Consider the following 27209-nt stretch of genomic DNA (forward strand, 5'->3'; position numbering starts at 1 on the left):
CTAGTTTTCACTTACTTGATTATATCACTGCAACTCATAAATTTGAATTAATTCATCCTGGTTGTATTCGTATGCTCGGTCTTTTTTATTCAATTGTAAAGGTTGTTACTATTCTGAAGACAAACTATTTACTAATCGGTGCATATACAATTTGACTTGGACATATTATATTTTGAGTATACGAGATTTGAACGTCCGAACAATAACTGAGAAATAATTTATCACAATTAAATCCGTAATATTACAGCGTAAAAGATATTGGAATGTCAGCAACTCTGTACGGTCATAGTTACTACCACATTACCTAATTTACCCGACCAACTCGTCATGATCATTCCTGAAATCAACACAAACGTGACCACTGACTTGAGTTAACCACAAAACAGCATCAAGTTTTAAATCCACTTGTAGCTTACGGCTTATTTGAATGCGGGTTATGTTTTGTTGTAATTGAGTGTACGGAAATAGTATTACGTCTCGACATATCACCATCTTACCATATTCAAAGAGTCAACCACGAAAACATTGTCAAGTAAATCCGTTTGTAACTTACCCGACCAACTCAAGCAGTTAGCCAAGCATACTCGAGTCCATACAAACACTAAAACCTAAAATCCATAGCAAGTTCGGTTGTACTCATATCCCTACGACACCTCATTTTTATTCAACTTTAAAAGTCGTTACTATTCTGTAAGAAAGAGAAATTACTACGCGGTATATTCTGCAAGACAAAGTAATTATTACTCGATATATTTTGTAAGACAAAAGTAATTACTACCCGCTGCAGGTGACTTGAGATTAACATAATATGTTTGAATATACGAGATTTGAAAGTCTGATCAACGTAGTTGCGACTTCATTTCTTACAATCGAACGCTGGTGTTATATTCAAAGTTATGATATCAGAAAATATTTTACAAATGTAATTGTTTCCAGTACCCAAGACTAAAGATGTAATAGTTCCAGTATTCATACATTGAACAACCGATGCAAAATGCTTTATTATCCCGATTCCCAACGGGTAATTGAAACGACTAAGTGTAGAGTCAGTATATCACAATATCGTTACTATTGAATCCAGCAATTGATACGATTTATTGTCGGAATTTGTGACAGAGAATTGAAACATATGCACTTTACAGAGTGTGAAAATATCACTTTGAGTATCGAGTACCGTTCGAAGCCGGCGATCAATTCTTAATCATTTCAGTAACTCCCCATTGTGCGTGCTAAATGTGAAATATCGCGAGGTTATACACTCTAAGACTTTGATCATTACAAAAGTAAATTGTGATATGTTTGTTAGATGCATCCAATTCAACTAGAAGTGTCTAGTGCCCAACACTCGTAATATCAAAAAAGTACTTGCTACACTGTAATTCACTAAACGTGTTTTGTATTGTTGTTCATTTGTAGTATTGATTAAAATTGTTTTTGAACCCTCAAATAATAATTCCCGACATGAAACTAAGCCACTGAAAGTCGTTACCATCACAAAGAAACAATTTGCATGATGTTTACTAAATGTGTCCTATAGTTAGGTGTGCTGGAATTATTTGTAAAACACACACACACACACACAGGATCAGAGAAATTGGAAATTTTTCCGTTGTTATTATCTAAAGTAAATGTCATCACAATACTCTGCCACTAAAAGACGTTACTTGTATGTGATTGAATCCCTAACAATTAACCCACTATTCCAAAGAAATTTTACTCACTCGACAGATATGAAACAGCGTCACTTAATCGGTCTATCGTTTTTCTAAAGGTAAATCATATCCATCCAATAGAAAACAATTTTCACTAGCTTGGTAATAAAACCGAAGTCTCCATTCGATATTTTGTTTGTGTCAAATACTTTACAATGAACACATTTGAGTGGTTGAGCTTTACATCATCAAGCTGTTATTTGTAAATCAAGATTTCGGTAAACTTGTAAATGTATCGTTTAACTAACCGACATTTAGTGATTGCTGAACATACCACTTCGAAATACTGCGTTGATCTCAATTCCCTTTATCCTGATAATCGAAGTACTTTTGTTTTGAATTCATAACAATCGGCTTTTCTATGACATGATAAATTTTTGACAAGTTCTGCTTAGAAGATTGGTTGCATTTCACGAAAAATAATATACCACACATATTATTACTGTTACTCCATTCATCGATATTTTTTCCGTTGTCGATTTTCAAACGAGTAAAATTTATTACTTGAGTTGCTCTGCTTACTATATTTAAATGTAAACTCGCCCGTCTTTCAACAACAAACAATGTTAAAAAAGTATGCAATCAAACACAACAAGTTTTACGATACTAATTATTATCCCACATAACCCATTTCTTACCGATGACATATGAAATATATTCATGTTACACGAAAATATTCGCTCATGCTACAAACCTGTACAATGATTGGTGGTGCTTTCAAACTGTTTCGATACCTCAAGAACTTTATTGTCTGAATGGTTGTTCATGTATCGTAATAATCAAGTAGTTCAACACAGAACTAGTATTAACAGAAACACCAGAGTTGTTTACACTAGGGATGGTGTGAACCTCTGAAAGGTTCAGGTTCGTGTGAACGCGAACCTTTTTGAAAGGTTCTGTGTGAACACGAACGTGAACCTCGTGACGTCACGGGACGTCATTTTGCTAATTTCATCTCTATCTTTCAATGAAGCGATAACCTATACCAATGTACACGATACCTAGCGACGACTCGGGCCACATGAGGCCACAATGCTGAAGTACATATTGGTGTTTTAAACGCCGCTAAATGTATCAACTGAGGCAATCAAAGGATATAATACTCCCATAAAATCAAAATCTTCCGTCGCTTTGCAAACAATTTCGACGAGGAAATTACGAAGAAATATAAGCTTACGCCTTGAAGGTTTAGGCCAGACCGGACAATGTATTCGGCGTCTGGGTATTACTGCATTGATATTGAGCAGAGTGTAAAACGAGTTTTTATACTTACTACAGATATTACCCCATTAACAAGTTCTACAGCAGTAGCCAACACCTCAATGGCACGGATTTGGTTTTAATGATACAGTAAAGATATGAATTTAAGATTGACCCCGTACGCCTGCTAGATTTTTTGCATCAGAAAACGATATCAATCTCATTGATTGGTTGAATAAGCATCATTCGCTGAACACGTATTCGGCTCGTGATGTTGTGTGCTTGCGGCTCAAGCTCACAGCAGAGTGTCACTAAATATCCACAAACGGAAAGCTGGATATTTCGAGCAAACTATTGTAACAAAGCAAGTAAAACTTTTGAGATAGTCAAGGTGCATGTTCGTTTAGTGTTGATTTTTAATGATGCCAGCGCCATACATAAGAGTGGCCCGCAGTTGAAATATAATAAATTTGAACCAAAGATGTTACAATGAAGTGAAAATTGTAATCTATGAAAAAGGTTCACAGTGCAGAACCTACCGAGGTTCTGTTGTGAACGCGAACCTCTAGATTTCCGAGGTTCACACACAGAACACGAACGTGAACCTCGCGTTCACACCATCCCTAGTTTACACAAAAGTTTGTATGTGTACAGTATACGAATACCATGTGTAAGTCCAGCACAATTGTGGTATCCATACGAGTTTAGTTAACACAATTTACGACACCGAGGTCGCGTCATCTTTCGTAAGACAACAAACCAAGGCTTCAGGATATGTCCATGTCATAGCAATAAATCAGCTACTCCTACAACAGAGTGCATATGTTTTCTAGTTACGGTGCTTACATCTTACACACAAATCAATCTACTTTGCTAACGAAAAGTGGTGAGTCGTCACAACAATACAACTATCATACAAAATGGCCGTTATAGTTTGCACACCAACGATACATCGTACAAGTAACAAGTCTCGAGAATCCAGTTATTCAAAAAACGTGAAAATATTTCTACACCAAGTCGTTATGTTGACGAAAGCGTATATTGTAATATCATGATCGATTTGCATTCGTTGGTCACAAACTGTCACTACTCTAAATGATTCTTTTTCACTCAAACACAAACGCATACTTGTCACCATTCGTTTTCATCAAGCACGAGTTCAAGAAACTTACTTACTACGACATGAATTTTTATTTTTATGTTGTGTAAATAGGTAATAATTAATTTTAGTAACACTATATCAACATAATCGAGTTGCGCGAATAGATTTACATGTGGTCTTGTGGTTTTAATCGAAGTATACAGCACGGTCTAATGTAGAGTCATCTCTACTGTACAGCAACTCGGTAATCGAAATGCATTAACATGTAAACAACGATCTTGTTTCGTCACACCAAAAATATGTTCACTGTCGCGATACTCCACACAAGACGTGTATAGCCTTTTCACACTCGTAATAGTATACCAACGTCAAGCGATAACGTTTAACAAGACCAACGACACTGAACCCACGACGTTTACCTATGTAAAATTACCACTTTCACTTGCCAGTCCATCGTTTACCTGACTAAACATATTATTTTCTATTCGAGATCTGACGTTTACCCAGAGTAAGAAACCATTTTCACTTGTAAATATTTTTTTTCCTCGGCTAACAAACCTTTTTTCACTTGGAAATATATTTTTTCTCTGGGTAACAAACCTTTTTCACCTGGAAATATATTTTTTCTCTGGGTAACAAACCTTTTTCACTTGGAAATATATTTTTTCTCTGGTTAACAAACCTTTTTCACTTGGGGAATATATTTTTTCTCTGGTTAACAAACCTTTTTTCACTTGGAAATATATTTTTTCTCTGGATAACAAACCTTTTTCACTTGGAAATAAATTTTTTCTCTGGGTAACAAACCTTTTTCACTTGGAAATATATTTTTTCTCTGGGTAACAAACCTTTTTTCACTTGGAAATATATTTTTTCTCTGGTTAACAAACCTTTTTCACTTGGTAATATATTTTTTCCCCGGGTAACAAGCCATTTTCCCTGAGCAACAAACCATTTTCACTTGGTGGTCCGTCGTTTTCCCGAGTAAAAATATCATTTTTTTTTGGAGATCCGGCGTTTACCCAGTGTAACAATACATTTTCACTTGGAAAAATACTTTTACCTAGAGTAACTAATCATTTTCTCCTGGGTAACAAACCCTTTTCGTCTGGAAACTATCATTTAACTGACTACCGATACCGTTTTCACTTGGAAATACATTTTTTCCCTGGGTAACAATACCATTTTCGTTTTGAAAACTGACAACCACACCGGCCAATTTGATATTTTTGTATATTGTTACAACGGACAGTGACAAAATATACACCAACAACGACTCCGATACATTTGTGTAATCGCATACTCACTTGCTCTGGCGCATCCCATCAAAATCGACGGTTAGCCACACACACACACAAACACAATAACAATGTGCTATTTCGATATGACTGCGATGTCCGGGTTCGTGCTTTAGATTTTCCAGAACCAATCCGTCTAAAGTTGTAATCCCCCACCTTTGTTAACTGGTTGATACACGGATAACAATCTTCGGAAAATCTAGGAACGCATACTACCCATCGTGCTAACGATTCCGGGTTACTTGCGATTAATTTCCTTGCTCACCCTATACAGATTATACGTACAGCGATATGTAGCGGTAATCGGTTTGGTCAATACATATCACCCCATTCAGTATGGAATTACAAACCCAATACAGGTCAGTTCATAACCGGATCCGGATATTCAATGCAAAGCGATAAAGCAGAACCAATGACCAAATGTAATTAAACATGTAGATTCACAACCCTTGATTTTTTTTTTCGTGGAAAATGACAATACATATCGAATATATATTTTACGATGGTTCAACCCTACCAAGTATTTACGTAAATGTGGTTTATGACATTACATACAATGTATCAGTGTATCAATGTTGGGTGTTTATGCACACATCGGTATGACCCATAGACAACATCATCATACCCTCCAGGACTTCGTTATTACATAGTGAGGTCAATAAAATCAATCGGAGACATAGACGACAGAAGGCTTGGAGATCCAATGTAAAATTCAGACAAACAAACGGATATATTTGTCCATCTTGGTTATTTACTCAACTACCATTGGTGCTCTCGATACAGCGAACGGTACAGTATGCAACGCATATCATTAGAGTGATATATCCACAGGTAAATATGGGGCCTGGCCACAATAATTGTATCGAGATTTAACCCAGATTACTATCCGTTCACTGATTCACTCGATGGTTTTAGCAACTTGTAACAACACAAGATAGATACGACTGGAATTACTAATATTCATAATGTTTATGATAAGTGTCGTTACCGATCGTTCACTAAGTCGATATGAATATTCGAAAAATCGGATATCACTACTCTCAACACCAGTGATTCGGTTTAAGTTTAAAATCGATTTGATAATGTAATCCAAGGTGTGTTTCTGTGGGATCTGCTAACCTTTACGAGAGAGTGCTGTCTCTTTGACACATGAAACAATTCTTATCAACCACACCTTGCGTGCATCGATTTGTCGGCGTCGTACAATTATTGTGGCCAGGCCCCATATTTACCTGTGGATATATCACTCTAATGATATGCGTTGCATACTGTACCGTTCGCTGTATCGAGAGCACCAATGGTAGTTGAGTAAATAACCAAGATGGACAAATATATCCGTTTGTTTGTCTGAATTTTACATTGGATCTCCAAGCCTTCTGTCGTCTATGTCTCCGATTGATTTTATTGACCTCACTATGTAATAACGAAGTCCTGGAGGGTATGATGATGTTGTCTATGGGTCATACCGATGTGTGCATAAACACCCAACATTGATACACTGATACATTGTATGTAATGTCATAAACCACATTTACGTGAATACTTGGTAGGGTTGAACCATCGTAAAATATATATTCGATATGTATTGTCATTTTCCACGAAAAAAAAAATCAAGGGTTGTGAATCTACATGTTTAATTACATTTGGTCATTGGTTCTGCTTTATCGCTTTGCATTGAATATCCGGATCCGGTTATGAACTGACCTGTATTGGGTTTGTAATTCCATACTGAATGGGGTGATATGTATTGACCAAACCGATTACCGCTACATATCGCTGTACGTATAATCTGTATAGGGTGAGCAAGGAAATTAATCGCAAGTAACCCGGAATCGTTAGCACGATGGGTAGTATGCGTTCCTAGATTTTCCGAAGATTGTTATCCGTGTATCAACCAGTTAACAAAGGTGGGGGATTACAACTTTAGACGGATTGGTTCTGGAAAATCTAAAGCACGAACCCGGACATCGCAGTCATATCGAAATAGCACATTGTTATTGTGTTTGTGTGTGTGTGTGGCTAACCGTCGATTTTGATGGGATGCGCCAGAGCAAGTGAGTATGCGATTACACAAATGTATCGGAGTCGTTGTTGGTGTATATTTTGTCACTGTCCGTTGTAACAATATACAAAAATATCAAATTGGCCGGTGTGGTTGTCAGTTTTCAAAACGAAAATGGTATTGTTACCCAGGGAAAAAATGTATTTCCAAGTGAAAACGGTATCGGTAGTCAGTTAAATGATAGTTTCCAGACGAAAAGGGTTTGTTACCCAGGAGAAAATGATTAGTTACTCTAGGTAAAAGTATTTTTCCAAGTGAAAATGTATTGTTACACTGGGTAAACGCCGGATCTCCAAAGGAAAATGATATTTTTACTCGGGAAAACGACGGACCACCAAGTGAAAATGGTTTGTTGCTCAGGGAAAAAGGCTTGTTACCCGGGGAAAAAATATATTTCCAAGTGAAAAAGGTTTGTTAACCAGAGAAAAAATATATTTCCAAGTGAGAAAAGGTTTGTTACCCAGAGAAAAAATATATTTCCAAGTGAAAAAGGTTTGTTATCCAGAGAAAAAATATATTTCCAAGTGAAAAAAGGTTTGTTAACCAGAGAAAAAATATATTCCCCAAGTGAAAAAGGTTTGTTAACCAGAGAAAAAATATATTTCCAAGTGAAAAAGGTTTGTTACCCAGAGAAAAAATATATTTCCAGGTGAAAAAGGTTTGTTACCCAGAGAAAAAATATATTTCCAAGTGAAAAAAGGTTTGTTAGCCGAGGAAAAAAAATATTTACAAGTGAAAATGGTTTCTTACTCTGGGTAAACGTCAGATCTCGAATAGAAAATAATATGTTTAGTCAGGTAAACGATGGACTGGCAAGTGAAAGTGGTAATTTTACATAGGTAAACGTCGTGGGTTCAGTGTCGTTGGTCTTGTTAAACGTTATCGCTTGACGTTGGTATACTATTACGAGTGTGAAAAGGCTATACACGTCTTGTGTGGAGTATCGCGACAGTGAACATATTTTTGGTGTGACGAAACAAGATCGTTGTTTACATGTTAATGCATTTCGATTACCGAGTTGCTGTACAGTAGAGATGACTCTACATTAGACCGTGCTGTATACTTCGATTAAAACCACAAGACCACATGTAAATCTATTCGCGCAACTCGATGATGTTGATATAGTGTTACTAAAATTAATTATTACCTATTTACACAACATAAAAATAAAAATTCATGTCGTAGTAAGTAAGTTTCTTGAACTCGTGCTTGATGAAAACGAATGGTGACAAGTATGCGTTTGTGTTTGAGTGAAAAAGAATCATTTAGAGTAGTGACAGTTTGTGACCAACGAATGCAAATCGATCATGATATTACAATATACGCTTTCGTCAACATAACGACTTGGTGTAGAAATATTTTCACGTTTTTTGAATAACTGGATTCTCGAGACTTGTTACTTGTACGATGTATCGTTGGTGTGCAAACTATAACGGCCATTTTGTATGATAGTTGTATTGTTGTGACGACTCACCACTTTTCGTTAGCAAAGTAGATTGATTTGTGTGTAAGATGTAAGCACCGTAACTAGAAAACATATGCACTCTGTTGTAGGAGTAGCTGATTTATTGCTATGACATGGACATATCCTGAAGCCTTGGTTTGTTGTCTTACGAAAGATGACGCGACCTCGGTGTCGTAAATTGTGTTAACTAAACTCGTATGGATACCACAATTGTGCTGGACTTACACATGGTATTCGTATACTGTACACATACAAACTTTTGTGTAAACAACTCTGGTGTTTCTGTTAATACTAGTTCTGTGTTGAACTACTTGATTATTACGATACATGAACAACCATTCAGACAATAAAGTTCTTGAGGTATCGAAACAGTTTGAAAGCACCATCAATCATTGTACAGGTTTGTAGCATGAGCGAATATTTTCGTGTAACATGAATATATTTCATATGTCATCGGTAAGAAATGGGTTATGTGGGATAATAATTAGTATCGTAAAACTTGTTGTGTTTGATTGCATACTTTTTTAACATTGTTTGTTGTTGAAAGACGGGCGAGTTTACATTTAAATATAGTAAGCAGAGCAACTCAAGTAATAAATTTTACTCGTTTGAAAATCGACAACGGAAAAAATATCGATGAATGGAGTAACAGTAATAATATGTGTGGTATATTATTTTTCGTGAAATGCAACCAATCTTCTAAGCAGAACTTGTCAAAAATTTATCATGTCATAGAAAAGCCGATTGTTATGAATTCAAAACAAAAGTACTTCGATTATCAGGATAAAGGGAATTGAGATCAACGCAGTATTTCGAAGTGGTATGTTCAGCAATCACTAAATGTCGGTTAGTTAAACGATACATTTACAAGTTTACCGAAATCTTGATTTACAAATAACAGCTTGATGATGTAAAGCTCAACCACTCAAATGTGTTCATTGTAAAGTATTTGACACAAACAAAATATCGAATGGAGACTTCGGTTTTATTACCAAGCTAGTGAAAATTGTTTTCTATTGGATGGATATGATTTACCTTTAGAAAAACGATAGACCGATTAAGTGACGCTGTTTCATATCTGTCGAGTGAGTAAAATTTCTTTGGAATAGTGGGTTAATTGTTAGGGATTCAATCACATACAAGTAACGTCTTTTAGTGGCAGAGTATTGTGATGACATTTACTTTGGATAATAACAACGGAAAAATTTCCAATTTCTCTGATCCTGTGTGTGTGTGTGTGTGTTTTACAAATAATTCCAGCACACCTAACTATAGGACACATTTAGTAAACATCATGCAAATTGTTTCTTTGTGATGGTAACGACTTTCAGTGGCTTAGTTTCATGTCGGGAATTATTATTTGAGGGTTCAAAAACAATTTTAATCAATACTACAAATGAACAACAATACAAAACACGTTTAGTGAATTACAGTGTAGCAAGTACTTTTTTGATATTACGAGTGTTGGGCACTAGACACTTCTAGTTGAATTGGATGCATCTAACAAACATATCACAATTTACTTTTGTAATGATCAAAGTCTTAGAGTGTATAACCTCGCGATATTTCACATTTAGCACGCACAATGGGGAGTTACTGAAATGATTAAGAATTGATCGCCGGCTTCGAACGGTACTCGATACTCAAAGTGATATTTTCACACTCTGTAAAGTGCATATGTTTCAATTCTCTGTCACAAATTCCGACAATAAATCGTATCAATTGCTGGATTCAATAGTAACGATATTGTGATATACTGACTCTACACTTAGTCGTTTCAATTACCCGTTGGGAATCGGGATAATAAAGCATTTTGCATCGGTTGTTCAATGTATGAATACTGGAACTATTACATCTTTAGTCTTGGGTACTGGAAACAATTACATTTGTAAAATATTTTCTGATATCATAACTTTGAATATAACACCAGCGTTCGATTGTAAGAAATGAAGTCGCAACTACGTTGATCAGACTTTCAAATCTCGTATATTCAAACATATTATGTTAATCTCAAGTCACCTGCAGCGGGTAGTAATTACTTTTGTCTTACAAAATATATCGAGTAATAATTACTTTGTCTTGCAGAATATACCGCGTAGTAATTTCTCTTTCTTACAGAATAGTAACGACTTTTAAAGTTGAATAAAAATGAGGTGTCGTAGGGATATGAGTACAACCGAACTTGCTATGGATTTTAGGTTTTAGTGTTTGTATGGACTCGTGTATGCTTGGCTAACTGCTTGAGTTGGTCGGGTAAGTTACAAACGGATTTACTTGACAATGTTTTCGTGGTTGACTCTTTGAATATGGTAAGATGGTGATATGTCGAGACGTAATACTATTTCCGTACACTCAATTACAACAAAACATAACCCGCATTCAAATAAGCCGTAAGCTACAAGTGGATTTAAAACTTGATGCTGTTTTGTGGTTAACTCAAGTCAGTGGTCACGTTTGTGTTGATTTCAGGAATGATCATGACGAGTTGGTCGGGTAAATTAGGTAATGTGGTAGTAACTATGACCGTACAGAGTTGCTGACATTCCAATATCTTTTACGCTGTAATATTACGGATTTAATTGTGATAAATTATTTCTCAGTTATTGTTCGGACGTTCAAATCTCGTATACTCAAAATATAATATGTCCAAGTCAAATTGTATATGCACCGATTAGTAAATAGTTTGTCTTCAGAATAGTAACAACCTTTACAATTGAATAAAAAAGACCGAGCATACGAATACAACCAGGATGAATTAATTCAAATTTATGAGTTGCAGTGATATAATCAAGTAAGTGAAAACTAGATTTTTAACAATTGTTAATGTTGTGAATAATTCTTTTGAGTATGGTAAGATGTTAAAATATCTCTTTAACAAACGGAAAGCAGGATCGTGAATAGAGTTGTAATGTTACATTACTTGGTTCAAAGTATGATCTTGAAATGTGGCTGGATCAAAGTTGGTAGTCATGTTTGTCAATCCTATTTCAAGTCACACTATGTCAAAGTCCAAATATTTCATTTTGGATTATCTGGATTTAGCTTTAGTACACCCCGCGAATGGATTCCGACACCGTACTATAACATTCTTAAAAATAAAGACTCGAGGATTTTCATAATGTTAGAGCTGGTAAATGATTAGTTGCGTGTTTTTGTTAAGAGTTTGATTTCAAGTTGATAAGACAATAACTGTGTAATGCACATACTTGTGATTCTTGATTCTTGTAGAGTTATAGTTGGTATTGATTCTATAAGTGTGAAAACAGCGGCGCGGAATGTGCGAATAATTCGATGCGGCTGAAAGTAGGCGTCAGTAATATTCAGGTTACGGTCGAATCAAAAGATCACGAAAAGATTTCTCAAAATAATTAGAACTGTACCGAATTAACACATTCAAATACGAATCAACTTGGTTTGTGTAGTAAGTTTCATTTCAAGTTGACAAATTGATACATTACTTGTATATTCACATGATTCTTATCATACAACTAAAGTCAACCACGTTCCTAAGTGTCAAAACATATAGCAAGCACCAGAAAGCGTCAAATTGTTGGTTTTCGAATCACCGTCTACGACGGCTCTGTGACAAACTAATTACCGAAATATTACCTTGTGCGCGATCGGTATGTTTGTAACACCAAGTCACTAAAATGGTTATGCCCGAGACATTATCTTGTTAGCGATCGCGGGATTTGCAATCAATTTTACACTTTTTTAGGTGTTAATTTACGAGTGCGGTTATTTGTTGGTCGCTTTTCGTGTCGTTGCTGAATACTGAATACTCCTGTATGTAATAGTACTTACTGGATTAGTGGAATAATCGATAGTAGCATGCGGCTGGCCGTGAAACAATTCAGCGCGCAGGTCATTCGAAATATAGGTCGCACTGCTTAATCCTCACAACAAGCCACGTTTCCGTTTGTGCGGTTATTGTTGGTGACTATTCAACACCGCGCGAGAGATGCCTGAAAGTGCGAATCACGACCGCATCCATAAGAACACATGGCACCTCACCACAGAACCCGTAAGAATACACGACAGGCGAATCGCCGCCACCGCCTATAGCAAAAAAGGCGAGTCACGACCACGAGTTTTCACGGCGAATCACGACCGCGGCCTATACCCGAAAAGGCGAATCACGACCGCACCCATAAGAACACATGGCGAATCGCGACCCCGCCATAAGAGATAAGAGGCGAATCGCCACCCCGGGTTTCCAGGCGAATCGCCACCCCGCCATAAGAACCCCTGCCACATCACGAGCGATCTATATAACTACTTACGTCCTCCGTTAGGGAGATTTGTCCTCCTTTTTCAGGTCTTTGAAAATGTCCTCCGAGGACGCCTAAATGTCCTCCTTTATAAGATTCTGTCCTCTTTTTTAAGAATTTTGGTTAAATATAGGGCAAAATCAGATTGAGATTCAGTAAATCAGCATTCATGTAACGCTCCCGCGGCTATTTCAGGAGCAGAACCGGAAAGTTTACCTTTTTTTTAGGTAACCAACCACGAAGTGAGAAAAATTTACCATATTTTCATGATTTTCCTCCGGTATTCTAAGTTTAAAATTTTTGAAAAAGTGTCCTCCTTTCCCGATTCCAAAATATGGTAACCCTATGATATCACAATATATCGAATTGGTGAGGTGCGAGAGCGTTTCTTCAGTTCGGTTTATTGGCAATTTTTATCAGTTCAATACACCACAAAAATGCGATACAATTAAAAGACAGGAAGGTGTCGAATCGACTTGGAGTATAGTCTTTGGAATCAGACATCCACTTTGGCCTAGGACAGTGGTTCTTTACTTAACCTTGTCTCCACCGCCCTGAAGGCGACAGTTGGGATTTGAAGGGGCAGAAACGCCCAAGGGGCGATATTGGGGCGCTGGGTTCAGGTGGCGGTAAGAAAAATGGCCTCACATCAAATCACAACGTTTTTTGTTGTGCTCATCGCTGAATATCCACCGACGATTTTTCCACGAATGCAGGGGTTCATTTTAATTCATGTAAACTGAATTTGGCGTAATTTTGGATTGCCAATTCCCGTTAAACCACTCCCGTCACGCATGGCTACTCTAAGTCGTTTGGACACCTTCCTATCTTTTCATTGTATCGCAGTTTTGTGGTGTTTTGAAATGATGAACTTGAACATATATATAAACTGATACTGACACTGATAGCTCTGGTTATTTCCCACAAAATGTTTTGAACTAGGTATTGTATCCTGCAGCGCACTGCGTGTCGAAATCGAGAAGGCACAGTACTGTACAATAGGGCTCTTCCAAAATGACTTTTTTCCTCACATCGTACTGGCTACTGAATAAAATAGTTAGGTTACCTAACTTAGCCTAAGCCTACACACCAAATTTGGTTCAATTCCAACCAGCAGCCGCATTGCTACATGAGAAGACGGTTTCTATTTATTATATAAAAATAAATAATAAAAAATTTGAAGATTTTCTGTTCACCCCGTGAAAATGTTAGGTTGTCTATAGAAACGATGTTCACCAAATTTGGTTCAATTTCAACCAGTGGAAACGGAGTTATTGCCGTCGAAAATTTTGCATTGTGAATAAAATATAGTATTTACGGTGACCAATTCTTTAATTATTTTTTACAGTGGTGCCCACCGTAAATAATATTTTATTCAAATCCAAATTTTTTGGGTCTTTATCCCAGAGACTCCCATATTGCGTTCGATTTCAAAGTTTATCAAGCTTACGTTGTTGGAATTGTATGTTTCTTCATCATGTCACGGAATTTTATCACTAGCAACACATATTGTTTCTTCGCTGTCCAACCCGAGGTGATCATGATTAGGAGCAGTAGCAGGATTTTGGAATGGTTTTGAAATTCGTCTTTTAGAAGGGTTTTTCGATTGAAATATGAAACATTATCGATGTTCTGTACAATAATTGATTCGGACTCTGGAATTAAAATTTGCCAGTCGGGGTCGAATGGATCGGAATCCTAAAGTTTAATCTACTATCCCTGTGCCAAATGCAGACCAAGCTTGCACCTTTAAACATAGGGTTAGCATAATTTGGAATTGGGAAAGGAGGACACTTACCAACTCCGAAAAGTTAGTTGATCAAGACTGAAAACAGCCGATTTCGCTACTTTTGCTGTAAAAGTTGATGAGCTAACTAAAAAAAAGGACGTCACTTTCGATCGCACCATGAATTTCCCGCTCAAACGTCCGTCTTTGCTGTTTAGCGTCAGTTATATCCCTTTTCACTCAAATCTGTCCATTACCATAGCAGAAAAAGCTGTAAAGTATGACGAATTGCCAAAAAAGAGGACATTTTCAAAAACCTGAAAAAGGAGCACAAATCCTCCTAAAGGAGGAGGTAGGTTACCCTCAGAGGTGTTCAGTAACAAAGTACTTCTACTTCATCGAACTACTCAAGTAGTTGTCCTCTACTTCTAGTACTTACTCAAGTTGATAGAATCTTCCCTACTTCTACTTCTACTTTGTAATATTTCGTGATCTACTTACTTACTTTTCGCTATATTCAGTTTGTCAAGCCTGAGTACTCCAAGTCGTTGGAATCTGATTCGAAAATATATAAAGCAGCCCAGTGAAAAACAAAGGTATGGAATTAGAGGTAACAATTTCGAATTATTTGACTGGCCCGGCGCCTGAGCGATCAAAAGGTTTGAATCGGGCCCGCGATTCAAGTTGAGTTTGACGCCCCCGCGCTGGGTTAGCTGATTCCTTTTAAAATTCCTTTCTTGTTAGCCTACATATTATCACTCTTCACACGCAGGCTACGTAAAAATGTTCTACGTATACACACAATCGAAGGCAGGTCTTGAAAATACATGACAATAATGGTCAGAAAGAAAGGTATTTACTCTGCACTATATAGTGTGACCGTCGTAAGTAATTTCGCAATTCATGGACTGTTGTAAGTACAGTTCGCGAGACGATGATAGCGCACACTGCTGTTTCAGTGCTCTGCGTATACGCGTAGGCCAACGGGCTACGATCAATGTGACAGATGATTTACCGCCTGATCTCGTATTGCGCTTAAATTGTGGTATTGTTAGGTCACAGTCGGTGCTGCAGATTAATTTATGCCACCCCTCGTATTGTCTTACTGTGCTCTCATTGAACGTAACATATTTCGTAAGCATATTTCGACGCTCCTCGGTGATGCTGAGGAGTTCTGGTGCCGTGCCATCATTTACTTGTGTATTACCAGAATCAGTGCGACAAGCAACTGGACTTCTACAACACCAGCTCTAACGTATTTTTTTCGTCATCCTTGACTGTGACTGCCGTTGAAATCCATATTTCGCGTCATTTATGGCGTTTTTTAGTTGTGCCTATACCATCGCCTAGATGCCAAAGCTATAAAGCAGGACGACTTATCTAAAAGAGGACATTTGGGTGTCCTCGGTGGACATTTTCGTTTTCTTTAAGAAGGATATGCCATCACGTGCATCATAATTCTGAGTGCGTGTGTGGGTGGTCCGGAGACTACTCCAAGTCGTTTCGACACCTTAATATCTTTCATTGTATTACAGTCTTGTGGTGTATTGAAATGATGAAAATCGTAGCAATAAATTGAATTATAAAATCAGTAGTTATAGTTGGCCATCAATTAACTATGGATTGGTAGTCTGCTACTCGATGCTGCAGATAACTTTGTACTGACTGTGTTGATTGACTGTGGTACCATGATCCATCACAAAACCAATTCCGTCATTGTACTTGAATGGTTGAATACATTTACCTTGCTGGGGAAAATGGGGGCGCAGTATCGAGCTAGATCTCAGAGATGAGCGGATTTGGAATTTCTATGTTCTAATCCAATCCAAATCCGAACCTTCAAATCCATATCGAAATCCTAATCCATCACTTTTTCATATTCAAGTCCATGTCCAATACTAATCCGATTCCAACTGAAAATTCAGAAAAAATGCTAATTTATGCAACGAAGGGATAGGAAATTTTTCATTCACAACCAACGATTCCTTTGATTCAAGATAACTTGGTAACCAAAAGTATATTAATAACTGATCTGAATGAAGTTTGTCGCCATTCGCCACACGACAGATCAATCTCCCAGAAAATTGGTACATCCAATCCAAATCCTAATCCGTTCAGAGAAAAATCTCTAATCCTAATCCAATCCAAATCCGACGAAATTTCACAAATCCTGTTTTTTCAAATCCTAATCCTAATCCATGCTCATCTCTGCTAGATCTAGATATAGATTACTAACCTACGTAGGTTAGTAATCTATAATCTAGACTCTAGAGCAGTGATTCCCAACCGCGGCCCCCAGCTAGCCTTTCTGCGGCCCCCACAAAAATATTGAGAAATCGATTTATGAAAAAAAAAATATTTATAAAATACTCTTGCTTGGCTTGGAGTCTGGAGTTTTAAATTAGGATTGCAGGAAAGTTGTGAGTAGACTGCTAAGATTACGTCACTGCTGTTTCAATGCAATGTGCCCTAACTTTCCAGTTGAACGAGGAGTACCTATAGATATAGGTATAGATATAGGTATTGACAGGACCGTAACTGCCGCACCCCAAGTCCCCCAAGGGGGGGAACGAGCTCGAAGGGGGCCCAAAATTATTTAGTGAATTACCATGAATTATAGAGTATTTTGTGCAACTTTTTCAAAAAATTTTCGCACCGCGCGCGATTTCAAGTTTCCAAGTACCTTCAGTATTGGATACTCTTCCACCAAGATAAAATACGCAAGATTTATAGAAGTGGGCATATCGGCGTTGGCCGTTACCGCGTCACGACGCACGAAGACATACAAAGTTTTAGGCCATATAACATGCGACTCCAAGAAGTGTGCCCGAACGATCGACAGCGAGAAAACCTTGGCCGAAAAGGACTGCCCTTAGGCTGACCGGAAACTTCGTTATGTATATACAAAATACATATAGGTATAATTGACCATAGGCGCCTAAATGACAGGCGTCGAATAATCCTGTCTTGGCAATCTGAACCTCACGAGACAAATATAGGCTACCATCCCGCAGTGAAGAATTCTATGCCAGTGAAGAACTACCAATCTAAAATCGCGTGCATCTTTTAGTTTAGTGCGTTTGGGTGATTCTATATTTTTTGATATAGCAGACTGGAGGCCACGAAATAACATCATGTAACGAAGTCGTACCAAAGGGTCCGCCCGTCCGAATATGTTTAAATATTATTTACGGGCCCTACCGTTTCCAAGACACCACACTCAGTTCTACCGGTAAATCTAATTACGTGAGCAGAGAGGACAAGTAATTGATGGCAATATATGTATGCAATTCCTGATCTTATTGACCTATTTTATTTTGAATTATCGAGAATCTTCGCGCTCCACGCTGGCTCACTAAATGGTGATCCTGTTTTCGTGGCAGAAGCGAACAACGGGACGGGGGGGTCGGTTTATCACCCTATGCGAGCTCAAGACCAAAGTGTTTTGAGGGGCCTGACGAAGTGCTGTTTCGTTCCTGCCAGCGGGTATACGCCCGAAGATGTTTAATTAATATTGAGTGGTCCTACCTTTTCAAATACAACTCACTAGGCTCAACCGCTCAATCTGATTACGTGAGCAGAGAGAGGATAAAAATTGATACCAATATATTTTCAATTCCCGATTATATTGACCGATTCAATCGCTTCGCTCGATTAGTCGAGAGAGGCTGCCTAAAACGGACACCCGATTTAGATGATAAATAGCGGTAAACAGCCATCTAGCCTGAGGGGGCCAATAGCAACGTTTATGGGGGGCTGACGAAGTGCTGTTACGGCCCTGGGTATTGATAACTAATTTACGGATAGATGTGCAACAAGTGACTCACGATTAAATACGCCGAGATGCGTACTGCTTAGCCGGCAAAAACAGCATAATTGGTAGTCCTATAGCTCGCGACCCAAGCGTTCGAATAATTCGATATGCCGGTGTTTATCGAAATGAGGTGTCGCACTGATTCCAAAAATACGAATTGAATTCTCGCCAGGGCAATAAAACTACACCGAAATAGCCAGCAAAGGTTGATTAATTGTTCTGAACAACGGGAGCGCGGCAACACAGTGGCCAATGGCGTCAAGCGAATGATCGGAACAATGCGAATTTTCATATTTTCGTGACTATTTTGGGTTCCTTCCATTGCCCTGGTATTCGTGCGGCCCCGACCGTACTCTGAAATTCTAAATTTGGCCCTGCCACCGATAAAGGTTGGGAACCACTGCTCTAGAGCAGTGATTCCCAACGTGGGAGATATCGCCCTCCAGTGGGCAATTTGGGAATCAAGGGGCGAAAATGTTAGAACGTCCAGTTGGATATATTCAAGTAACACGGTCGAAAAGGCACGTGAAGGGCGCATCTTCTGTACATGACGTGAGAAAAAAGGTCAACTCAACGGAAAGTAGACGCGAAAACCTGTTTTCCGAGCACCTACCACCTCGAAAATGGCATATTTTTCAGTAAATTCACCCGCGATCATCATCATTGGTTTATTAGCAATCAGAGTTAGGTGTACACATTTCCCGATTTTATCTCTTCTTTTTCGGATCCGTAAATATGGAGGGGGTGCCAAAATTTGTGTCGAGATTGATAAGGGGGCGGTGATTCGAAAACGGTTGCGAACCACTGTTCTGGAGCAAAGTCACCTAGATTCTGAAAATATACTGACAATACGACCTATCTGGTTTGTGCACGCTCCCAGGTGATGCTGGACCCATCTCTGTCTCACCTCTCCTTGGCCAATTTGAGAATAACAAATATGCACATTGCGAAACTTCGGGTGTAGACATGTTCATTGTTCATAAATAGTTTTTCATAAAGACCAACAGACAAATATCAATTAGCATTGACATTTTATAAAATATTCCTTCACTTATACTGACAAGGGGAGGCATTGCTTCATCGATTGCCGCACGTCCCTGCAACTGCAACGATTAGAAATACTCTATTCCGCGAAAAAACACGACTCATTCAGAGACTTATCAAAGTTATATTCCGCTTATATAAAACACGAGCAAGACCCAGTTATAAACGATGACAAAAATGCTGAAGCCACACATTTCGGGAGTGTCGAGAAATAGGCTGATAAGCCCTCTGACCAGGCGACTAGTCCGAAAGTTGTCTGGGAAATGCGGTTGCGTCCTTCAATGGAAATACCTGCAATAAGTCACAATTGAATCGGCGCGGTTGACACTAAGGTTAATAGGCTGCGCGAGTGACGCATTGCAGCAAGCACCGAAATATATTGACTGGTGTAAGACATATTGACTGAATTTTACTAACGGTGATAGCTCGTTCTAATGAGATGCCGCAGCGTTGAAGAGAGAATTTGATCGACGAATTGGAATCTGGTTTGGACAGTTGAGATTACAATTAATGATCGACTTCGACTAGTTGGTCCCTTGACCCACATGAGTGAAGTGATGTTTTCATTCCTGGGATGCTCAAAGCCGTCACTCCTACCAAGTCGTGATTTCCAAGATGTCCCAGAATATGTACAAAACGGAGCGTCCGCTACATTCAAAATTTCAATAAGCATTTGCCGAATGACTACTCAAGAATGGGGCTACGAAACTATGTCGTCCCGAAATTATTTTCTCCTACAATTCTCCTATAATTTGATTATTTTAGGCCAAGAAGAGTGTTGCAGTGCCACCTTCCAATTCCAATGAAACGTTCAATAATTCAGTATTGAACCGTGTACTCGATCACAATGCTAAACACACTCATAAATTTGGTACAATTGTGACAACGATGACAAATCAGCACTATGCGTTTCAATGGAAATAGAATTACTAAATTTATCAAACATGGGAATTTTTTCAAGAGGTATAACGGTCTTGGGTAGTGAATGCAAAAGTGATGCAGTAAATAACTAATTCGGATCTGAATTGGTACAACCAGAAACTACAGATGTATTTTGAAGGACAAAGGAAGAACAAAACGGCTGGCAATCCCGATATTTATTACACCACAATCACACAACTTGTATCTAATTCAAGTTGTCGTTTTCTTTACGCCAAGCCCTGTGTTGCCAAACGCAGTGGTTCTCGAACTGGGGGGTGCGTGGCTGCAGTCAACTGAATATTTTTTCGCGTTCCGCACGACTTCCGTCGAATTCATAGTTATTGCTCTGTGTACAGGCCGAATTTCATATTCGAGAATTCTCTCATCAACAGTCATAACCTTCCATGCCAAAAAACTATCCGTTGGGATTGCTAGCATTCCGGTTGCATTTTGTGATATGACGATAAGTGGGGGTGCCAAATTTTTCACTATCATATAGGGGGAGGCGTGTCGGAAAAAGTTTGAGAACCGCTGTGCTAAAATGAATAGGGAGAAAATTTATCGAAAGACTACTCTCTACTTACAAAGATAAAGGGAAAATTATGTAATTCGCCTCCCAAACTGTTCAAGATCATGTTTTCCAGAAACAAAACCTATTGAGCAAGCCATCCCGGTTGGTAAAACCCTACTTGCGTACTTTCATACACTAAAAATACTAAGGTATGTACCCTACTGTCTCCGAGCAAATACTATTAGTTTGAATTTTTTTCACATCGTCACTCACCTTACATACCACTCTGGCTTGCACTAATCCCATAGGCAGAGGTCCGTAACTTCGCGAATCCATCGAATGGCCTTTATTGTCACCCTCCACCCACACATGACCTTTCGGAACGTACACAGATTTACTTCCGAATGTCAGCAAATCCAAATAACCGCTGAAACATAATCGACGATGAAAAAGAAATGTATTCGGTATGTTGCGATGGCACCTGTCTTTCCTCTGGACGGGTTTGGAATCACATATCAAATCGCCTTCCAGCCCAATCACGCGTTTGCAAATCAGTAAGGTCGGTGCCCTCGGCGATTTCATGATGACGATATCCCCTCTAAAAAGAAACAATGCTCATTGGTACATACGTCACAGTAATAATGTGGAAGGGGAAACATAATAAATGGAGATATTCAAGGTGGGTACCTTGGCATGGCGTGAATAGTACAATATGTAATATCAAGATGCAATATTACAAATACTTCCCCAGCAGCAGTGATTCAGAGAGCTCAAGACAGCGTCAGCTCACAATATAGAAATTTGCACCAATACAGAGAAATAGTCATTGAACGGACTAGGTGCTTTACGGGGTCATCATTTCAAAAAGCAAAAGCAGGTGTGCTACACAACTGAAATTGTTAGCAATAGAATGAAATTCTAGTACAAGTACAGCCCAAGCGATGTAACCAAATGTATTCAAAGATTGAAAATAAGTTATGAAAGTAGCGTGAGCATCTGAGTATTCATCAAAGTTGTTTGCATAAATTTATGCAGTTGAAACTAGGTAACAGTTTTTGTTGTGTACAGGTTTGAATTAGGTATGGTAATAAAGTACTTTTATACAGGAAATCAAATAGATACCCACTATTTGTACGACTTGGCGGTATCTAGAAACACCTAGAGTGCTCTACAATATTATCTCAGGTTCAACTCGCACTGATAAATTGATCAATATACTGGCATGCATCATTCGCGGCATAACTTGAGCAAGTCTTGATTTGATTTGACACATACCATTATACAAGTGCAAATGGTAATGATCGACTGATTATATTGTAATTTGCAAGGTTGGTGGAGAGCGCTTTTGTCATTATGTTAGAACTTAGTAGAACTTGGTGCTCAAAGTTTTATATTTTACTTCTAAATGTACAGTATGTTAAGATTTTGGAAGTTCATGGAGCAACAGATTTAATAATTTTTCCAACACAAATGAAAAGCGAGAAGCTTGCAAGATTATCAGAAACAAGGGTTGTGATGACTAGAGTCAAGACTCGACTCCGAGTCGAACTTGAGCCGCAATTTTTTGATGACATGACTTGATTCGAGTCATGTTCTGAAAGATGGGGAACGAAAAAACTCGGCTTGCGTCACTTCGAGTATTTACTCGACTTACACTCAAGACATTGTGCGCGACTTGACCATGTCACTGCATAGGCCAGGGGGGCAAACTGCGGCTCGCGAGCCGCATGCGGCTCTTTCAGCCTTGATTGCGGCTCTTTAATGATTGCAAAAGGTTTTCGTCATTTTGCTAGAGGTTTAACCTGATTATAAATTGATACATTTAATCGCGTATTAACAATACGAGTATTGTTTTCTTGTTGTCTCTTTTCTCATAGTTTACGCAAGAATTGTAAAATTTAGGCCTAGGGGAAGGTGCCACTACAGGGTTGCGATTGAACTTGCGAATCGAGTTCACATAAACATTTCACGTGCAACAATGGATGCCTGGTCATCAATCAATGATAAATCATAGTGTTTAACAATGTACCGTACTTGATAACTATTTGCGCCAGCGCAGGTCGCGATCATTTCCAGGCTAGCAATAGTGAATTCGGCTCTTCCATTTTATTGTAAAGGCCAGCAACAACTGCAGAGTTTGGCCAAGAAAATGTCGTCGAGATTACCGAGCTTATATCATCCTTAAATTCTCAGGCTGATATCAGGCTGATTTCAAACACCTTGCAGCCCAGGTGGAGACGCATCGTACCACCACGCAATAATAAACTCCATTCGAAAGTCTGTATTTCACTGTGACGTCATAAATTCATATTTTTGTTGTTGTGGCTCTTTTAAAGCTAAAATATAAACCCATGAGTTTCAAAAAGTGAGTTGAACGTGACTTGAACTCAATAATGAGCAGTGAACACGATGACTCTAACTTGGACTCGGAGGTGAGTTGAAAATGATTTGACTCGAGTCAAAACTATAAAAGTAAGATTGACTTGCGACTCGGAACCTTGCAGCTTGGTTACAACCCTGTTAGAAACTCAACGTGATATACCGTAGTCCATATTTTCAATAGAATTGTTACCTGCATGCAATCATGTGAGACATGCAAGACAAACTTGCTTTTTGCCTTCATTTATGGTTGGGAAGGTGTGGAACAAAGTACGCATAGTTAAGGGAGTCGCCAAAAAAAGGGTTCAAGAGTCAATGTTCTAAAACAGTCCTGTTCTTTCTACTGTTACTTGAGTCAATTTTACTGCACTTTTTCCGTTTCCACACAAAAGCAACAGTGAACGAGTGTTATTTGTCCATCGGCCACCTCTGTATAAATACCGATTCGTTAGAATTGACTCTATTACCTTCTGATGTCTTCAAACGGGATTCTCCTGTCACACACGCCGACATCGAAAGGATGGATTGTGGGTTGCATAGATATCCCTTCGAATATGATAGGGAAAGCCAACGTCTTGACACCGATCAGTCCTATCGTTCCTACCGCGAGCCATTTGCTCAAACGTTGCCACACCATAGCACCCTGAAACAATCGCACATATCTTCTGAGCGTGGTTGAAGGGATAGGACTCAGAACCCGAGTGTAAGAGGTAGTGTAAAATTATACTCAAGTACAAGTAGAAATGAAAAGTGTGCCTTAAAAAAGTGTTGAATACGTTGATGTGCCGATAGCAGATGGTGTATATAAACGTAAGACCTTGATAGCTTCCACACCCTGTTTAACGTCCACTTGTATGATTATAACTTTATTATAGTTACACTAGCTTTCGGAGCTCTGCTCCTTCATCAGGTGATATTATCAGGTGAAATTATATTGCGATATGAAACATATAAAAATGGTCAGAAAATACTCTATTGAACTTACCCTAAATGCTTAACTAGATTTAATTTCATTCCTTAGGTGACAATGCTTTTGAATTACTTTGACTTCCAGACTTTTCAAAGACAATATATTTTGTCAAGTAGAAATTAGCCGCGGGTATCTCAAAAGTTGCCGCACACTATTGACCAAATTACAGTCTGCAATGTATCCTGCATGTCTACTTTGAAACCGACATACGAGTTCAAAGGTTTGTAGCCTACCAGAATTAGTTTTGGATACATGCATTGGAAGTTGCTAATTCTACATGAGTAACATTGATGAATAGCCTATTTTAAATACATCAAAAATAAAGTAAGCCTACTTCGCAATGTCACATAAATAAGTACGGTACTCACTATTTTAAAACCAATGAACGCCTTGCAGATTCATACATCTGGTCGATTGTTAGCGTTAGTTAAGGTAAGCAAGGACACATCGTATCTGAAATACAAATGAATAAATTAACTGGTAAATTAAGAAAGGATATCAGAAGTTCTTGCATTGGGTTGGTTATTTATATGCCTACGAGCTGATACACATGGTTAACAGATCATCATTATTCCACTTGATAGTATCCATTATATTGAGCGATTACAGTTGTTATTTCAGGTAGTCAAAACAAGAGTGATAAAGTATGAAACTGGCGTACAGCAACTTCATCTGTATATCCTATATAATCGACTTAACATGCAAAACGCAGTCTACAGTTATGAAGCAGAAGACTTGACGTGAAAAGTTGAGAGTTCCCAAGAGTTACGATGACATAAATTGCAATTCCCAGAATGCTGACACACACAAGGGGACTTCTTCAGCCAAAATTGGATTATCTTTACCAATAATTCAATATATTCCCACTAGGGCAGTACCGCGAATAATCGAATGTGAATCTCTGATGAAAATCCGTCAATGTCTGTTAGTGTTACCCATCATGTTTGTGATTTGATAGCAACCCCATCATGCATAAATGATATGGATAGGTGTGCAATGTTGTGAAACTGTGCGAGACATATTCATTAATTATGCATGTATATTAGATGTCAGTATATGATATTATATAGTAACAATTTATATGCAATACACAACTCCATATTCAATTATTCATGCATGGATTAGGTATCAATGAGCAGAATACAACAACATACAAAATAGATAGGCCTAACCATAAATTACACACATATATATGTGACACATTTCCAGGTAAATTTCTACTGATAGGAACCTGTGCATTTTGCAGGCCGGGTTGGCATGGCACATGATTGACCTATGTTAGTGACAGAGAAGTACATTGTTGAATGTAAAGAATACATTAAGAAGGATAATAAATAAACTTCTGTAAAAATGGCATTAATAAGACTATTATAAATTGCCGATGATACTTTCATATTCCAAAGATAAAATTTGTATGAAGTGCTTAGAGATCATTAAAAAATTGCTACTAAGTGAAGCACAATTTATTGTTAGTTGTGTTTGCGATGGGACATGACAACCACTTCCATGCAGCCTACACTATTTCAAAATTTTTGGCATAGCATTTACTTGGTAGCATTAGTGACTTTGTCCGCAGTACTCCTGACTTGGTGTGCAACAACCGTAGCCTACACAAACTCTATACGGGATACTCAGTATTTCACAAGGCATTTGTCATATCATATAAGGGAACATATTTAGTTTTAGACAATATGATTGTGAGCAAGACTGCAGAATTATTGTTTAAAGTGGTGCAAAATAGTAATCAATAGATCACGATTGCCATTTCAAACTTCACCCACCAAGGGAATTCATTGCCGGTAATATATGCAGCAACCAGAAATCAACATACCAATGTACGCAAATTGCACAAGAAGTACCGGTAAGTCAAGTTGATTGATGGATATTGATGCTGAAGCAATAGGTTTCAATGTATTTTCAGCTGACCAAATTTGGTCTTCATACCTAGAGAATTGAGCTACTGCCTGCCTGGGTCTGGGCCGGTCATCTGTCTCTCATAATTAAGCAAGTTAAGCCATCCAAAAAGTAGTTTCCATTAAACAAAATTTAGTTTGCAAAAATTTGTATATCTGTATCATGTCCATTGAAGTACAAACAAAAGTACTTGAGTAAGGATTACAAGTAGATAACTAGGCCTACTTAAGTAGCCTACTCCTGAAAAGTAGATTTACTCTTGCCCTGACCTATGGCTTTTAGGGGGCAGTAAAGATATGTTGTGCCTTGATACAGGGGAAATGAGACAAAAAGTTTGATAACCACACTCATAGATGAGTCACGAGTATGCAGTAGCTTCAAATAATCACGCTTAGCTGTTCCTGAATAACTTTGAGGTTCTTTCTACTACCGGTACAGGGCCACACTAAAGAGAGCAATATATTAGGCCTGACAAACACAGTGGAACTACCTAGTACCTACTATTTAATAGATCTGGAAGCAAGAGAGATTATTTTTCCTCCAAGCCAGTGGTCAACATTGTTTCAGTGAATCAGGACCCCAAGTTTGCGATTAACTTTCAATGAGCATTATTACGGATCGCATCGCATAGTCTACACTGGAACACACCCCAATCGTTTCATATGACACAACTGTAACAACAAAGCAGATTTGAACAATAAGCTTGTATAAACCTTGAGGCAAGCAAAGAAAATACTGCACAGAAGATATTTGTAAACAGCTCGATATCCTTCAAGAAACAGGAGTACGGATAAGCCACCATGATGCATACCACTAAGAC

General features: G+C 38.2%; 1 protein-coding gene across 2 annotated transcripts; it reads right to left on the bottom strand.

Moving 5' to 3' along the window:
* Nucleotides 1–19798: 19798 nt before the first annotated feature.
* LOC145446265 (mitochondrial inner membrane protease subunit 1-like) lies at nucleotides 19799–27106 on the bottom strand. 2 transcript variants are annotated; one of them, XM_080324511.1, is made up of 5 exons: nucleotides 24844–27106; nucleotides 23973–24148; nucleotides 21608–21724; nucleotides 21400–21553; nucleotides 19799–19985 (listed from the first exon to the last, which is right to left on the bottom strand). In XM_080324511.1, exons 2-5 carry the CDS (start codon nucleotides 24140–24142, stop codon nucleotides 19935–19937), a joined length of 492 nt encoding a protein of 163 aa, XP_080180637.1. In that variant the 5' UTR covers nucleotides 24143–24148; nucleotides 24844–27106; the 3' UTR covers nucleotides 19799–19934. The 2 variants fall into 2 exon arrangements, with proteins under 2 accessions (XP_080180637.1, XP_080180638.1); XM_080324512.1 differs by lacking the exon at nucleotides 19799–19985 and adding an exon at nucleotides 21172–21321.
* Nucleotides 27107–27209: the final 103 nt, after the last annotated feature.

This window comes from Botryllus schlosseri, chromosome 9 (assembly GCF_051294905.1).
Source record: "Botryllus schlosseri isolate E-star chromosome 9, Bs_hap1, whole genome shotgun sequence".
Taxonomy (NCBI): Eukaryota; Metazoa; Chordata; class Ascidiacea; order Stolidobranchia; family Styelidae; genus Botryllus; species Botryllus schlosseri.